This window comes from Loxodonta africana, chromosome 1, assembly GCF_030014295.1.
Source record: "Loxodonta africana isolate mLoxAfr1 chromosome 1, mLoxAfr1.hap2, whole genome shotgun sequence".
NCBI classification, from domain to species: Eukaryota; Metazoa; Chordata; class Mammalia; order Proboscidea; family Elephantidae; genus Loxodonta; species Loxodonta africana.
The window spans coordinates 215793205-215812563 of NC_087342.1; the positions used below are offsets into that span (position 1 = coordinate 215793205).

The 19359-nt window shown below is 34.9% G+C and overlaps 1 protein-coding gene across 1 annotated transcript in view; it reads left to right on the forward strand.

Moving 5' to 3' along the window:
• ADGB (androglobin) overlaps positions 1-19359 on the forward strand; it is a 227648-nt gene that overhangs the window by 164737 nt on the left and 43552 nt on the right. Inside the window, exons 28-29 of the mRNA XM_023550601.2 lie at positions 5414-5613; positions 13902-14013. Coding sequence (XP_023406369.2) covers positions 5414-5613; positions 13902-14013 — 312 coding nt within the window. The remainder of the gene's footprint in view (positions 1-5413; positions 5614-13901; positions 14014-19359) is intronic.

Sequence of the window (19359 nt, forward strand, 5' to 3'; positions counted from 1 at the left end):
GTCCATCATACAGCTTATCATTATTTCACTTCAAAACTTATATTTTATAAAGAAAACATATAAGCATTCAAAACTAATTTTATGAGTTGAGTTCTGGTGAAGAAATAGAAGAATAGAGTAGGAAGATACGTAGGATAGAATTCAGAAGTTCATCCAGAAATAGAGTTGTCATCCCATGACTACTCTTCTTTTTCAAGATATTTTTATTTTCACATTTGTATTACTAGATGAACTTCAGTACAGTTTTTTAAGTTTACCCCAAAACACATAAAAATGTGTCATTATTTTCCTTCTGATTACCTTGGATATATAGATTAATAAATTTAAGGAGAATAGACATGATTTTGCAATACTGAATTTGTATCCAAATAAAGGCTAGTTCTTATCTGTGACTTCTTTTATATTTCATAGAAAAGATTTAAAGTTTTCTTCATACAGATTGAAAGTGCTATTGTAAATTTTCTTCATTTAGATTCCAAACTGTATAATTTTTTTAAATTAATGTAGTAAAATGTATGTAATAAAAACTTTGCCATTTTAACTATTATTAAACATATAATTCAACGGCATTAACCGCATTCACCATGTTGTGCAACCATCACCACTATGAATCTCCAAAAATCTTTCATCATCCCAAACAAAAACTCAGTATTGCGCAATAACTCCTCATTTAAACAGGGTACTACTTTTAATGGAATGCTATTGTGTTTCTGAACTATATAAGCAGACGCTGAAGTACTTTTTTTTTCTAAATGCTTTTCAGTCGTTTACCTTGGAGACATACCCATCTATAAATTCTTCATTATATGTATTTCCTGGAGTACCCCCGAAATATAATTGCAATATTCATACAGTTGCAATAATCTATATATATACAAACATATATATAGAGAGAGAGAGAGAGGGAGATACAATGCTGGAAGTGCCTAAATGTCTATGTCAAGAAAATTGGAAGACAGCTACCTGGCCAACTGACTGGAAGAGATCTATATGCATGCCCATTCCAAAGAAAGACAATGAAGCAGAATGCACAAATTATTAAACAATATCAATATCACGTGCTAGCAAAATTTTCCTGAAGGTAATTCAAAAACAGCTGCAGTCGTCCATCAACAGGGGACTGCCAGAAATGCAAGGCATATTCAGAAAAGGATGTGGAATGAGAGATTTCACTGCAGTTGTCAGATGGATCTGCACAAAAGCAGAGAATACCAGAAAGATGTTTACCTGTGTTTTATTGTCTATAGGAAGGCTTTGATTGTGTAGGTCATAGCAAATTATACATTACAATATGAAGATGGGAATTCCAGAACAATTGTGCTTGTGTAGAACATGTACATGAATCAAAGAGGCAGTCATTCAAACAGAACAAGGGAATATTGCCTGGTTTAGAATTGGAAAAGGTGTGCAGCAGGGTTGCCTCCTTTCACCTTACTTATTCAATCTGTATGCTGAGCAAATAATCTGAGAAGGTGGACTATCTGAAGAAAAACGTGGGATAAGGTTGGAGGAAGACTCATTAACAACCTATAATATGCAGATGATACAATCCTGCTTGCTGAAAAAGAAGACAACTTGAAGCTCTTACTGAAAAGGTCAAAGACTACAGTTTCCAGTACGGATTATCCCTGAACATGAAGAAAATGGAATTCTCCAAACTGGATCTATAAACAATATCCTGAAAAGTGGAGAAAAAATTAAAGTCAACAATTTCATTCTGCTTGGGTTAACAATGTCTATGGACACAGCAGTCAAGAAATCAAATGTCTGATTGTATTGGTCAAATCTTCGGCAAAAGACTTCTTTAAAGTTTTCGAAAGCAAAGATATCATTTTATTGACTAAGATGTGCCTAACCCAAGCCATGGTCTTTTCAGTCACTTCATATGCATGCAAAATTGAACAATGAAAATGGAAGACAGAAGAATTAATACATTTGAATTGTGGTGTTGGTAAAGATATGGCTTATACTGTAGACTGCCAACAAGAACAGACAAATTAATCTTAGAAGAAATACAACCAAAATGCTCCTTTGAAGCAAGGGTGGTGAGACTTTGACTGACTTACATTGGACACAACATCAAGAAAGACCAATCACTAGAAAAGGACGTCATGTTTAGTAGAGGGTCAGCAAAAATGAGGGAAATCCTCAATCAGATAGATTGACACAATAGCCATAACAATGGACTCAAACATACCAATGATCATGAAGATGGCACAGGGCCAGGCAACATGTCATTCTGTTACACATAAGGTCAACATGAGTTAGAGCTGACTTGATGCCAACTAACAACAGTGCTTCTATATATGCATTAATAAGTAGCTCATCTCCAAAATGTTTTGTTTATTCTAGATTCTTGGGATTTCATGATAAATTTCAAAATTAGTTTGTCAATATTTACCCCCTCCAAAAAAAAAATGTATATATATATACTGGGATTTTTATTAGAATTGTGTTGAATTTGAGAGTATGACATCATAACAAAATTAAATCTAATACATGAATGCAGTATATCTATATATTTATTTTAGTATTTAATTTCTCACAGCTATATATATATTTTCCATTTACATGTTTGACACATAGTTTATTAAGTTTATGCCTGCATATTTAATTTTTAGTAGCATCTCCATCTGGGATTCAGATATCTAACACATACTTTAAACCGCTTCATATCTATATTAGTTTTCTAGGGCTACCATAATAATTTACCACTAACTGGGTAGCTTAAAACAACAGAAATGTATTCTCTCACAGTTCTAGAAGTCAGAAGTTTGAAATCATGGTGTCAGCACGGCCATATGCACCCAAGTCTCTAGGGGAGAATTCTTCTTTGTCTCCTTTAATTTCTGAAGACTTCTGGCATTCCTTGGTTTGTGGCACTGAAATTCCAATCTGTGTCTCTGCATCTCCTAATTTTCTCTCTTTTAAGGATACCCATCATTGGATTTAGGGCCCACCCTAAATCTGTGTTGATCTTATTTCAAGATCCCAATTTTAATTACATCTATGAATATTCTTATTCTGAACAAGGTCACATTCTGAATTTCCAGGTGGATTTATTTCTTTTGAAGGGGCCACTTTCAACTCACTACAATATTATACCGTGGATCATTGAGCCTCTATCCATTTTGTTTCACTCTGTGCTTCTCTTTGCATTATTTCTATTATTTTAAAGTTTACAGCAATTTTGTTCTGAAATTGCCAATATGCTGTTTAGCTCATTAAAGAGGTTTTCATTTCAGATATATTCAGTTCTAGAATTTCAGTTTGATTATTATATTTTTCATTTTTATGTTTGAGGTTCTACACTTGTTCATTCAGTGTGTCCATCTTTTCCCTTAAATCCTTAAACACGTTTTTAATAGCTATTTTTAAATCCTTGTTTGCTAATCCCAACATCTGTGTCAAACATGTTTCTACTTATATTGACTTTTATTTCAGGTTATGCTCACATTTCTTGCTTCATATATAAAATTTGTGCACTTGTACATTATGGATGAAAAGAGTCTAGATTCTGCTTTCACCATTAAATTAGTGTTTAATCTTCTTCTGTCTGGGAGTTAACTTATTAACAGGTAGGCCTGAGCCTATCAAGACTTAGTTTAAAGTTTGTAAAGTCAGATCTAGAGTTTCCATTACTCTAGGGTTAGGGTAGCTCTACACTTAAGACTTGGCCTTTCTTCAGTCTCAGTTGAATGCTCTATGTGCTCATTAAATTCTCTTCATTTTGGCAGATCAGAACCCCAATGTCTTTCTGAACTGTACAACTTCCAGAAGCTCTATTAATTTAATCAATTCATTAATTCATAATCTCCCAGTACATGTTGTCTGTCAGGCATTGTTGAATCTTGCCCTGCGTAAGTGAAGTTTAAATATCAGCTAAAGATTTAAGTGGACCCCTATGTATATTTTTGGGCTCCTTTGCTGCACAGGTACCACCTCTCTGGCACCATGCCCCACAAATTTTACTTGTCTAAAGAGTCTTTAGGGTGTTAAAAAGCAAAGACGTCACTTTGAGGACTAAGGTTCACCTCACCTGAGCCATGATATTTTCAGTTGCCTCGTATGTATGTGAAAGCTGGACAATGAATAAAGACTAAAGAAGAATTGGTGCCTTTAAATTATGGTGTTGGCTAAGAATATTGAATGTACTATGGACTGTCAGAAGGGTAAACAAATCTGTCCCGGAAGAAGTATAGCCAGAATGTTTCTTAGAGGCAAGAATGGTGAGACTTCAGACATGTTCTGAGGAGGGACCAGTCCCTAGAGAAACACACCTCAATTCTGACTCATAGCGACCCTATAGGACAGAGTAGAACTGCTCATAGACTTTCCAAGGAGCGCCTGGTGGATTCAAACTGCCAACCTTTTGGTTAGCAGCTGTAGCACTTAACCACTACACCACCAGTGTTTCCGGTAAAGTAGAGGGTCAGTGAAAAAAAGGAAGACCCTCAATGAGATGGATTGACACAGAGGCTGCAACAATGGACTCAAGCATAATGATTATGAGGATGGCGCAGGACAGGGCAGTGTTTCGTTCTATTGTACATGGAGTCTCTATGAGTTGGAACTGACTTGGCAGCACCTAACAACAACAGCAAAGGAGTCCCAAACTCCAGTCTTCATTTCCTGAACCTGACAACACTGCTACTCTCTTTGGGCTCTACATCCTGGTGCTGCAATTGGGAAGGTGCTCACGGGTAGAAATCTGGGGAAATAAAGAGATCACCTGTGCGTTTGCTTTCCTGAAGGATCACAGTCCTGTGCTGTCTGTTAGCCAGTGGCTGAAAACAGTTGCTGTATACATTTTATCCAGTTTTATCATTTTTTATGTGGGAGAATAACTGCAGTGCTCATTATTCTGTCATGGATGATGTTGCAAGTTCCCTGTGTCATTCACTTTTTGTCCTTTACTACTTGTTTGATTAATTAAATTAATAACATTCAGCACACATTCCATTTTTATCTCTCCAAGTTGCACTTGCATCATCTGATAATTACAAAATAATGGATAACAGAAATTAAAAATCAAAATGAAAGTTTCTTATAAGTGTGATAAGAAATACACATGGTGAGAAATTCTGTAAAAGTCAAAGAGTATGGTGGTAGTTTAGTGTCATTCAAGTGACATAGAATGAATGAAGAATTGTTGAATTGTTGTATATTCTTTTAGCATTCTGTGGTTAAACAGAATAGTCATTGCTCTACGCAGGCCACATACTATTACAGTACATTTCTTTAAGACCAGAATATTTCCAAGAATCCAACAAACTTGGTTTTTATTTCATTAAAATAAAAGTAATTGATCTGTTCCTTTGTGTGTTTTAGAAAGGGATCTAACTAAATAACAGTCAATAATAACTATACATTTCATATGTTTTAACTGAAAATTAATATTTCTCCTACTCAGCTAGCAAGCAAATTCTTTTTACTCATACTCCCTCCAAGAAAGAGCAAGAATCGTATATGAAGAAGAAGTCAGCCATAGGAAGTCAGAAAGCCTATAAAAGTAGACCTGGAAGTGCAATAATAGACATGGGTCAGACTGTTATGGATGACGAAATTATCAGTGTGCCCACTATAGAAGAAAATCCTAGCACACCACAGCAGGTATGTTTACATTTAAAGGAAATATGCAATTATATTGTTTTTAGAATGTAATATAAAATAAACTAATTCTCTTACCAAAAACTGTCAACGTATAATACTTTTTATATTTAATGCCATCAATGTAAAGCCAGAATTTAAGAATAAGTCATTATTGAACAAATTTTCTGTGCTAAGAACTTTATATATATGGTAAATTTAATCTGCACACTGACCCTATAATGTAGATGTTATTGTCTTATTTTACATATGAGTTATATGATGTTTGTAACTTTGGAAAAGTTACATATTATTAAAACCTGATGTGTATGAGCCTTTGGTTAAAGAATAAAATAACAAAAATAGAATGCACGTATTTTGAAACATGGATGAAAATGTGGTATATCCATTAGAAAGCAAAAAAAAGAAAAGAATTGAAAAGAAAGTAGATGGCAGAAATAATTCCTAATAGTAATTACAATGAAGATAAATTGAGTAATCAATTTAAAAGCTAAAACTTTAAGGTTAGATAAAAAATAAGGTCTAACAATATGGAGTCTAAAAAGTGATGCTTTTAAAGAAAATGGTACAGAAAGTTTGAATATAAAAAAGAAATGCACACATGACAAATAGTAGCAAAGAGAGAGATGTGAAAATAATCTTAATATCTCATCTGAATACATTGAATACATGAGGGATATTATATAAAAAGAAAAAGAACCCATTGCCACCGAATTGATTCTGACTCATAGCGACCCTGTAGGACAGAGTAGAACTGCTCCATCTGGTTTCCAAGGAGTGACTGGTAGATTCAAACGGCTAACAACCACAGCTTTTAAGTGATTAAATCCAGTAGATATGACCATCACTAACATATAGGCACCTGACTACCCACCACAATAAATAAAAAGCAAAAACTATTAGGACAGAGAAAAATAGATGTCAACAGTTATAGTTAGGATTTTAACATATGCCTCTCAGAAACTGATAGAGCAAGCCAAAAAACAAAAAAAGTATAATCATGAGGATTTGAAAAATTAAAGTCTAAGCTTAATTCTTTAGATATCTGTATAGAACTCTTCCCCTAATAACAGAGAATATGCTTCTTTTTTAAGCAAACACAGGGTATTTTCAAAATATAGATTATGTACTAGGCAATAAATGAACTCCCAATAAAATCCAAACTACCAATACTGTATAGATTACGTCATATAAGCATAATGCAATAAAACAGAAATTAATAACAGCTTAAAATTCCATAAATTTGGAAACTAAATAATATATACTAAATTATCTTTTAGTTAAAAAGAACATCAAAGGAGTCATTACAAAATTTATGACTCAGTAACAGTAAAAAATATATATAAATCAAAATTTATAAAAAAATCTTAAGTATCATTTAGTGATATATTTAATTTTAAATTTACTCATGAGGAAGCATGAATGATTAAAAAACAAATGAGTTGAGGTATTCAAACCAAAAGATGGAGAAAATCAATAGCGTAACTCAAAGAATAAGAAGGAAGGGTTTTAATATAGATGAGGGCAAAAATCAAAGAAATGGATAACAAAAATAAGGAAGATTAATGCTAAGCCATTTTTTTTTTGAAGATAAATAAAGTAGACATACTTCTTATAAGATAAATACAAGGGGGGAAAAGGAGAAAAGACATAAATGAGACAAATACAAAACAAAAAATAAAATGGAGGCATAACTACAGACAAAAAAAAAAAACAGATTAAAAAAAATGTTTTTAAGAGTATTATAAACAACTTTACGCTAGAAAATTTAAAACCTAGGGAAAAAATGGATAAGCTCCTAAGGAAAACATTGGTAAAACTTATTCACAAGAAAACAGAAGACTTGAATATAACATAAACAATCATAAAGTTAAAATGATAGCAAATTCTCCCTTTCCAAAAAGCCACAGGCCCAGCTGGCTTTACAGAATCAGCCTCACAGACTTTCAAGGAGTAAATTGTTCTCGAAAACAGAAAAGGAAAGAAACTACCCAATCATTTTTAATCAGTTAATGTAATCATGATTCCAAAATCAGATAAGAACAATTCAAGAAAAGAAAATTGTATGCCCATTTCATTCATAAATATGGTTGCAAAAATTCTAAACAACGTAATAGCCAACTCTAGTAGGATATTTAGTGATCACATAGAGTTTAATCTCAGGAATCCAGAGATGGTTGCCTTCAGAAAATCTATGAAAGTATGTCTACCAAGTAATAGACCAGAGGAGAGCAACCATATAACCCTGAGGCATTTGATAAAGTTCAGCACCTATCTATGAGCCTTTAAAGGGTACTCAGTAAATTAGGCATAGATAGCAATTTAATTGAGAATGTTGTACACCAAAAATCTTAAACTTAATACAGAAATATTATATGTGAAACATTTATATTAATGCATATGTAAATAATATTAATATATGTTGGCATATAAATGTGAAATTATATTAATGTAGAAAATTCCCATTAAAACTGAGAGTAAGAAAAGAGTGCCCATTAGCAGTGTTAGTATTTAATGGTACTGGAGGAGCATGATGGGAGCCCTGGTGGCTCAGTGTTTAAGAGCTCAGCTGCTAACCAAAAGGTCAGCAGTTCAAATCCACCAGCCACTCCTTCGAACTCCTATGGGCCACCTCTACTTTGTCCTACAGGGTCGCTATGAGTCGCAATCAACTTTATGGCAGTGGGTTTGGGTTTTTTGAGTTTAGATCATATAAGGAAGAAAATGAATAAGACATTTTGCAAATAGTCATTGAGTTACAGATAAAATGATTCATATACCCAAGGACCCTGGAGCACAGAGAGTTAAAGTAAGTTGCTTATGGCTGCAAAGAAGGTATGCACTAAAGCGGGATTTATCCCTCGATATTTCTGGCTCTGTGCTATGCTGCTACATCTTACGTTAATAAATAGCCTCCTACCACAGCACTAATGGATTAGAAAATAGGATATGATGGCTGTCATAATAGATATAAAATTGTAAAATATCTAAGAATTAACCAAAAATACACAAGTTGTCTACACGGAAAAGTTAATACTACAATAAAGGACCCCCTTGAAAAAAACACTTTTTTTACAATAAAGGACAGAGAAGGTAATTTGACTAACCGAAGAACACAGTTTGAATAAATGAGGTATCATAATATTATAAAAACATCAGTTAGCCTCCAAATTAATCTTTAAATTCAATACTATCCCAAAGAAGATTTCTACTGTATCTTTCAGAAATGTTTTAAATGTACTTTAAATTTCATGTTGTTGTTGTTAGGCACCTTCGAGTCGGTTCCAACTCATAGGGACCCTATATACAACAGAACGAAACATTGCCACATCCTGCTTCATTCTCACAATCCTTGTTATGCTTGAGGCCATTTTTGCAGCCACTGTGTCAGTCCATCTCCTTGAGGATTGTCCTCTTTTTCACTGACCCTCTACTTTACCAAGCATGATGTCCTTCTCCAGGGGACTGGTGCCTCCTGATAACATGTCCAAAGTATGTGAGATGTGGTCTCACCACCCTTCCTTGTAAAGAGCTTTCTGGTTATACTTCTTCTAAGCCAGATTTGTTCCTTCTTTTGGCAGTCCATGGTATATTCAATATTCTTCACCATCACCATGATTCAAAGGTGTCAATTCTTATTCTGTCTTCCTTATTCATTGCCCAGCTTTCACATGTATATGAGGTGATTGAAAACAAAATGGCTTGGGTCAGGTGCACCCTAGTCTTCAAGGTGACATCTTTGCTTTTCAACACTTTAAAGTGGTCTTTGGCAGCAGGTTTGCCCAATGCAGTGTGTCCTTTGGTTTCTTGACTGCTGCTTCCATGGGCAGTTGATTGTGGATCCAAGTAAAATGAAATCCTTGACAACTTCAGACTTTTCTCCATTTATCATGATGTTGCTTATTGGTCCAGTTGCGAGGACTTTTGGTTTCTTTATGTTGAAGCGTAATCCATAATGAAGGCTATGGTCTTTGATCTTCATCAGAAAGTGTTTCAAGTCCCCTTCATTTTCAGCAAGCAAGGTTGTTTCATCTGCATAATGCAGGTTGTTAATGAGTCTTCCTCCAATCCTGATGCCTAGTTCTTCTTCATATAGTCCAGCTTCTCAGATTATTTGCTCAGCATACAGATTGAGTAAATATGATGAAAGGATGCAACCCTGATGCATATCTTTCCTGACTTTAAACCACGCAGTATTCCCTTGTTCTGTTCGAATAACTGCCTCTTGGTCTATGAGCCTCATGAGGTTCCTCATGAGCATGATTAATTGTTCTGAAATTCCCATTTTTCACAATGTTATCCATAGTTTGTTATGATCCACACAGTTGAATGCCTTTGCATAGTCAATAAAACCCAAGTAAACATCTTTCTGGTATTCTTTGATTTCAGCAAAGATTCATCTGACATCAACAATGATATTTCTTGTTCCACAACCTCTTCTGAATCCAGCTTGAATTTCTGGCAGTTCCCTGTGGATATACTGCTACAGCCACTTTTGAATGATCTTCAGCAAAACTTTATGTGTGTGATTTTTTTTTTTATTAACTTTTATTAAGCTTCAAGTGAACGTTTACAAATCAAGTCAGACTGTCACATATAAGTTTTATGTGTGTGATATTAATGATATTTTTTGATAATTTTCACATTCTGTTGCATCTCCTTACTTTGGAATGTTTACAGATACGGATGTCATCCAGTCACTTGTCCAGGTAGCTGTCTTCCAAATTTCTTGGCGGAGATGAGTGAGCAATTCCAGCACTGCATCTGTTCGTTGAAATATCTCAATTGGTATTCCATCACTTCCTGAAGCCTTGTTTTTTGCCAATGCTTTCAGTGCAGCTTGGACTTCTTCCTGAAATGGTTTGAAGGAATACTCAGAGTCACTATACCAAAAAGAATTGGTATGTGAAAGCTGGACAATGAATAAGGAAGACCGAAGAAGAATGAACATCTTTGAATTGTGGTGTTGGCAAAAAATATTGAATATACCATGAACTGCCAAAGGAATGAACAAATCTGTCTTAGAAGAAGTATAGCCAGAATGCTCCTTAGAAGCAAGGATGGCAAGACCACATCTCACATATTTTGGACATGTTATCAGGAGGGACCAGTCTCTGGAGAAGGACATCGTGCTTAGTCAAGTAGAGGGTCAACGAAAAAGAGGAAGACTCTTAAAAAGATGCATTGACACAGTGGCTGCCACAATGGGCTCAAGCATCACTACAATTGTGAGGATGGCGCAGGAGAACCAGGCAGTGTTTCATTCTGTTATGCATAGGGTCACTATGAGTCAGAATCGACTCAACAGAACCTAAGAAGAGAAATGGTTAAATGTCAACCAATTCTTTTTGGTACAGTGATTCTGTGTATTCCTTCCATCTTCTTCTGATTCTTCCTGCATTGTTTAATATTTTCCTTGAAGAATCCTTCAATATTGCAATTCGAGGCTTGAATTTTTCCTTAATTCTTTCAGCTTCTTGGTTTTGTATCTCTAGGTCTTTGCAACCTTCATTATAATACTTTACTTTGTCGTCTCCAGCCACCCTTTCAAATCTTCTGTTCATCCCTTTTACTTCGTCATTTCTTCCTTTCAATTTAGCTACTCTATGTTCAAGAGCAACTTTCAGAGTCTCTTCTTACATCCATTTTGGTCTTTTATTTTCTTTCTTGTGTTTTTAATGATCTTTCTTCATGTATGATGTTCTTGATGTCATTCCACAACTCGGCTGGTCTTCAGTCATTAGTGTTCAGTGATTCAAATCTGTATTTGAGATTATCTCTAAATTCAGGTGGAATATACTCAAGGTCATACTTTGGCTCTTGTGGACTTCTAATTTTCTTCAGTTTCAGCTTGAACTTGCATATGGCAACTGATGACCTCTTCCACACTCAGCCTCTGGCCTGCTCTGACTGATGGTATTGAGCTTTTCCGCCATCTCTTTCCACAGATATAGTCGATTTGATTCTTGTGTATTCCATCTGGTGAAGTCCTTGTGTATAGTCACCATTTATGCTGTTGAAAAAAGTTATTTACAATGAACAAGTCATTGGTCTTGCAAATTTCTGTCATGCGATCTCTGACATAATCTCTATCACCAAGGCCATATTTTCCAACTAGTGTTGCTTCTTCTTTTTTCCAACTTTCGCATTCTAATCACCAGTAATTATCAATGTGTCTTGATTGCGTGTTTGATCAATTCCAGAAGGCAGAAGTTAGTAAAAAATCTTCAGTTTCTTCCTCTTTGGCCTAAATGGTTGGTCGTAAATTTGAATAATAGTAATATGAACTGGTCTTCCTTGTAGGCTTGTGGATATTATCCTATTACTGACAGTGTTGTACTTCAGGATAGGTCTTGAAATATACTTTTTGATAATGAATGCAAGTCAATTCCTCTTTAATTTGTTATTCCCAGAGTAGTAGACCATATGATTGTCCCATTCAAAATGGCCAATACCAGTTGATTTCAGCTCACTAATGCCTAAGATATCTATCTTTATGCATTCCATTTCATTTTTGAAGATTTTCAGTTTTCCTAGATTCATACTTTGTACATTCCACATTCTGATTATTAGTGGATGTTTGCAGCTGTTTCTTCTCATTTTGAATAGTGCCTCATTAGCAAATGAAGGTCCCCAAAGCCCGACTCCATCCATATCATTAAGGTCAATCTACTTTAAGGAGGCAACTCTTTCTCAGTCATATTTTGAGTGCCTTCCAACCTGAGGGGCTCATCTTCCGGCACCATATCAGACAGTGTTCCACTGCTATTCACAAGGTTTTCACTGGGTAATTTTTTTTCAGAAGTAGACTACTAGGTCTTTCTTCCTAATCTGTCTTAATCTGGAAGCTCAGCTGAAACCTTTCCACCATGGGTGACCCTGATGATATTTGAATACTGGTGGCATAGTTTCTAGCATCATAGCAACACACAAGCCCCCACAGTATGACAGACTGACAGACGTGTGGGGGACAAAGTCATAGCAATAAAAATACTATTAAATTAGTGTAACAGTAGGCAAATGGAACAATAAAGTAGGATAGAGAGAATAGAAACGGATCCATGTTTATATAGAAACTTAATATAGAATAAATTCAACACCATCAATCAATGCATAAACGGTAGACTGATGAGTAGACGATGTTGGACAAACTGCTTCCATGGAACAGAAAGTTTACAGGTTCAAGTCTACCCAGAGGCACCTTGTAAGAAAGACCTGGTGATCTACTTCCAAAAATCAGCCATTGATGACCCTATGGAACACAGTTCCACCCTGACTCAGATAAGGTCACCATGAGTCACAATGGACTGGACAGAAATCGATTTTACCTAAGACCATAAATAAAGTTGGATTCCATATGTATTAACTGTTAAGTGCTCAGCTGCTAACCTAAAGATTGGCAGTTTAACCCACCCAGAGGCTCCACAGGAGAAAAGACATGACGATCTTCTCCCATAAAGATTACAGCCTAGGAAACCCTATGGGACCGTTCTACTGTGTCATAAAGTGTCACGATGAATTTTGATCGAATTGATGTCTCACAACAAGAACCAGATGTGTTATATATTTAATCGTTTAATTTTAATACATAAAATTAATAATAGATGATATCAGAGACTATTTTTGGGTCCTGGGTACATAGAACAGGATATTCTAAAGGCCAACAGCCATGTAGAAATGCTCAAACTCATTAGTAATCTGAGAAATGCAAAATATGATAACTATGAGATTTCAGTCTATAGCCATTGTATTGGCAAAAATTAGAAAGTTGGATAACAACAGGCATTGGTGGGGATATGAGGATTTTAAACTTTTATAAACTGTAGTATTATAGAATTTTGGAGAATACCTAGCAGTGTTTATAATTCCCAATCCAAAGGCCTTCGTAGTAATCATTGTCAAAGCCTACTGTGTTATATTCAGAATTTTTAGAGTTTATATAAATTGCTGTCAAGTCGATTCCAATGCATAGCAACCCTGTATGGGGCTCTGGTGGCATAGTGGTTAAGCGTTAGACTGCTAAACAAAAGCTCAGCAGTTTGAATCCATCAGCTGCTCCTTGGAAATCCTATGGGGCAGTTCTACTCTGTTATAAAGGGTCACTATTGGCTCAAGGGCAGTGGTTTTTTTGGTTATGTGTGTGTGTGTGTGAGTGTATATATAATACACATGATTAAATTATGGTCCAGTGATCCAGAAAAGCAATTAATTTGTCATGTGCCTAATGATAAATTATATTATATACATTCTATATTTATTGTTTGTTCTTAAATTTGCATTTTATTTCACAGGCTTACAAGTACATTATACAGTGTTTGGTGTTGTATAACAGTTGGCCTCTCACCGAAAGTCAGCTGACATTCGTCCAAGCACTAAAAGACTTAGAGAAAAATGATATCAAAGGTATGTCACCCTAAATATTTATACATGTAGTTTATGTTTTATATAAATATTTAATAGAAATTTGAACTTGTAATACTTAAAATATCATTGCTTACAATTTGTGTTTTATATCCTCTGGCATTTCCCATTTCATTAATTGATTACATTCCAACTTTTGGTTTATGGGAACCAAAAATGTATGATGGTTTAGGCCTAGTTTAAACACACTTTTATCTAGTCAGTAAAAATTGATCAAGAAGTGTACAGGAGATGTTTCTGTTTATATTTGTGCAAAGTTGTTGATTTAGCCTGACACCGAAGATAAGTTCTTAAAATATTTAACAACAAATACTTAAATCCTGAAGAGCAATATCCTAGTGAAAGAGGACTCTGATTTATTTTTTCAAAATATAAACTACTCTAGATATGTTACCTCACTATGTTCCATTATCATATCTGATTCTATATTTAATAATAAAGTTATTAAATTAATTAATGTATGTAAAAACTTTAGAACAGAGGCTAGACCATAATAAATGTATAGGAATTTGTTTAAATTTATTTTTAGTTGCGTTAATCTTTCATAGGTTTAGAAAAGTAAACTAAAGTCTCCAACTAATTTTTGTTTTTATTTTTCTTTTATTTCCACAAGGTCTTATTGTATGTGTTTTGTACTTTATTGGCTGCATATATATTTGTGACAGATATTCATAGTGAATGATACCCTTTATAATTTTTAAGTTTCCTTGTTTTTTTTTTGTAAAGCTTTTTGTCCTTAATCTTGTCCACTACTATCATAAATTCTGCTTTCTTCTTTTCCTTTCTTTCCTTCCTTCCTCTTCCTCTGCTTCTGCTTCTTCTTCAACACGTCTCTACCTATCCTTTTGATTTCAGCTTTTGCAATCACTTTATTTAAGAGCTGTCTCTTTCATTCAACTTATGGTTTAATGGTGCTGTTTCTATATGACCTTGCCAAAAGCCGCTGCCGTCAAGTCGATTCCGACTCATAGCGATAGAGTCTATTTTTTCTTTTCGTATGTGTTTACCTAATTTATAAGTATTGATATAAAAGCTATGTTTGATCTGATTACTTTTATGTTTATATTATGCTTTCTGTATTTTAAAATTTTTGTTTATCATTTTTACATAACCTGCATTCTCTGTTTGACTGTGTTCATGTGTGTGTGTATAATTGTGCCTAGGGAGCTGACTGTTATTTTCATTGTGTTCAAGTATAAGTTTGATCTTTATTTTTCTAGTGGTAACTGTTAACGATTTTCAGTTTATAAAACAGGTTCTTAAATAGATCCAGTTGTCTTAATTTACCAAATTTAGATAATATCATTCACTTCCATTAAAGATTATTTTCTTACCGTACATTTTTGTAACATAACAATTTCCTCCCTTTTCTCCATTTTTCTTTTTGTTTAATTTATTTCATTTTTGTTGTTGTTGAGAATATACATAGCATGACATACACCAATTCAACAATTTTTACATGCACACTTCAGTGACATTGATTATCTTCCTTGAGTTGTGCAACCATTCTCAGCCTCCTTTTCTGAGTTGTTCCTCCCCCATTAACATAAACTCACTGCCCCCTAATTTTCCTATCTACTCAACCTTTACAGTTGCTGTCTTCAATTTGATCCCATATAGATAGTTCTTAAAAGAGCACAGTGCTCAAAGCCTAGTTTAAACCTTTTTTTTTTCTACTTAGTAAAAATTGATTTTCTTCAAGGCCAACAGCTGCTAAGAAATGCTTGAACCCATTAGCAATCTGAGAAATGCAAAATAAGACAGCTACGAGATTTCACGTTATAGCCGTTGTACTGGCAAAGGGTAGAAAGTTGGATAATAGTGTTCTTTACTAGCCAAGATAAACTATGGCTGGTTTTCAGTATATTTTGCATTGCCAATAGATATTCTCACATTGTGCTTTGTGACTATAATTCTCTGAATTCCTTAGCCTTAATTCCATATATATATATATATATGAATTTGTGTTCCCGTATATAAGTCCTTTTTACTAGTGCTTCTCCATCACCCAGTCTTTTTTTGGGGGGTGGCTGCATTTTGCCACGAAGTCTTGTTTTTAAGAAGGTCTAATGGAGGCTGTGTTTTCTGAGGCTCTGCACATGTGCAATTTCCTGCCTGTATATTTATATGGCAGCATGCCTGGGGGCACCATTCTTGAATCACTCTCGTGTCTTCTTGTTTGTTGAGAAATATTACTCTACTGAATTTTGACCTTAAATGTTGCTGTGGAATAATCGGAGGCAAAAATGATTTTTCCTTCTTGCTTTTCCACCCAGATATTTATTGAATTTCATTTTTGAATTCTTCTTCTCACACAATGTTTTCTCCTTAATTTCTTTAATAATTGAAGGAGAGATTTGCCCAAAAAGTCCTGTTTCCTGAGGTAATTTTTCTGACATATATGCATTACATGTTCATTAAATCTTTTCAATCCCATTTCCAATACCTTTTGTTATTGTTGTGGGCCTGACTATCTATGCGTATGTCATATTTTGGTTCATTTCCGGTTATTTCTGATCACAGAATAAGGACAGTTTTCTCTTGACCAGCTGCTTGCTAAAGAATAATATGAGAAGGAACTGTGGTGAAGAAATTAGAATAGCAGGTATTTCCTATTGGAATTTGTTTTCTCAGAACTCAATTCTATGTAATCTATAACATTCTAGTCCCTGGAGATACACCCTTGCTTTGTTTTAGGGCAAAGAGAAAAACGTCCTGGATTACAGTAAAGTCTCAACCTTAAGGATTTGTTTTCTGATTCCACTGAGCTGGCTCAAGTGAGCAATGGCAAGGTAAAGGCAGTTTCTCACCTCTCCTCCACCCTCATGTCTCTTCCTACTGCAAAAAATAAAATGGCATGTTTATAGGGTTGCCATGAGTTGGCGTCGACTCAATGGCAACGGGTTTTTTTTTGTTTTGTTTTATACTAGCGTTCTTAAAATCTTTAGCCTTGAGCCACCTCACACTCTTAAAACTAATTGAGGCCCCTAAAGAGCTTTTTTGTATTTGAGTTTTATTTCTCATTATTTGCCATCTTAGAAATTAAAACTGAGGAATTGTACAATATATAGTCAGGAATTTATTTTAAAACAGCAACTATATACCTGTTATATGTAGACATCATTTCTGTGAAAAATATATTTTTTTTTAATTAGTGAGAATAGTGAAACTATTTTCCATTTTTGGAAACCTGTTTAATGGCTGGTTTAATAGAAGACAGCTGTATTCTCATAGATGCATCTGCATTGAATCTGTTGTGACCTGTTATTTTGATTGAAAAAAACCCAGCCTCACACAGATGCGTAGTTTGAAAAGGAAGGGACACTTTAATAGCCTTTTAAGATATTTGAGAATATTTTCTTTCCCGTTAAACCAAACTCGACAAATGGTAGTTTTTTTAAAGTTAGCTGCAATGAGGAATTTGAATCCCTGTTGAAGAACTTTACCTGTTCTGTTACGTTAAACCTATTTAGCTCCTTGTACTTTGAATATAGTGTGCAGGATTTTGTAACATCTTGCACTGATCATTTAAGAACATATCAAATCACTGATTTATGCTGATTTTCCCAATTTTGACACATCTCCGTATACAAAATCGAAGAATCACATTTTTTAACATTACTACTGATCAAATTAGAAGTGTTTTTTTTTGTTGTTAAGTATTGGGAAACTGGCAAGCTCATGGTAACAGATAAGTTTTCCGAAATTCTAGTTTTCACTTGCAAGCTTGAATTTTATCATTGGCGATGAATACTATCAGTTATTTTCCTGGCACTTTGTTCACTGTTAAGAAAATGCCTGTCAGATAGCCAAGTCTGAGTAATCGTAGTTTGTCGGTCAATAGTTCTTTCAGGCACAATTGGTGTTACGTGAAACAGGCAGCTAGTACTGCTTGAAACTCAAACAGTCACACAACTGGTTTATCTAGAATCAATTATGTGCCTTTATTCTGCAAACATACTCTATGTATACTTCCCATTTCATTTTGCTTTATTAAAAAGGCATGTACGCAAAGACTGAGATTTATTAATAAACTTTACAACTTCATCAAAACATTTTTAAATGAAACTGGCTTTTTTTTTTTAATAATTGCAATTGCTTGCTGATGGTGAAGAATACAATCATTCCTGGTATAGTTTGGTGCCACTGTCTTGATTTGTGCTAAGGCACCTGCAGAATTTTACCTACCATTGCTATTTCATCATTAGTACAAATGTCAGCATAGTGCAAAAGGGAAATGACATCTTAGTATTATTATGAACAGAAACCCTGGTGGTGTACTGGTTAAGAGCTATGGCTGCTAACCAAAAGATGGGCAGTTCGAATCCACCAGGCGCTCCTTGGAAACCGTATGGGGCAGTTCTACTCTGCCCTATAGGATTGCTATGAGTCAGAATCGACTCAACAGCAATGGGTTTTTTTTATTATTATGAGCAATCATGAAGATAGTGCAGGACTGGGCAACATTTTTTTCTGTTATACATGGGTCATCATGAATTGGAGCCAACTCAACAGCAACTAACAACAACATTATTATGACAATGATTTTGACTCTGTAGATCAGCAGGAACTCATGGGGGTTTGAGGACTACACTTTCTCTAATAATTCCTAATTCCGATTGCTATTAAGGCAAAATGAAATGCTGTGTGAGAAACTACATACCTGGCCTTAAGAAATCATAGCTCTCATAGCTAGACTTACCTTATCTCAATTTTAAATGTCTTTAATCCCATTGTGGACCTAATAACCATGACCCCTTCACCACCCTGCTCTCTGAACCTACTGACTCCCATTTCTGACTCTGTCTCACCCTAAATTCATCCCTAGTAAGGATTCCTTATTTTTTTTGTATAATTGCCCACACCTGCATGACAGATACTTCCAGGGAGATGCAGCTCACATAATAGACTTGAGAGGGGCTACTTCCCTATGTTGAAAAGAAGGATTTGATCAACAAATCAATTAGAGTTAAAAGCATTTATTGAATGAGAAGCTGTTTGCAAGCAAGGGACATCCAAGCTGAAGTGGCAAGGGCTCATTCAAGCAGTGTAGGTATGGAGTTTTTAAAGGCAATTAGGGGATTCCCAGTAGGGAAGTTACAATGATCAGATGTTAGGTATGTCTTTAATTGAAGGGAGGGCTTTACAAAGTAAGTCTTTCTGTCGTTGGTCCCATAGGTATACTTGTCTGATAGGAATTTGTTGTGTCTGATATGGTGAGTCAGAAACATTCATCGATGTCAAGTTTTTTTTAGGGGTGGGGGAAGGGGAGGAAAGTCCCTACAATTACAACACTGAAAAAAAAAAAATTTGAAAGCTCCCTATTAT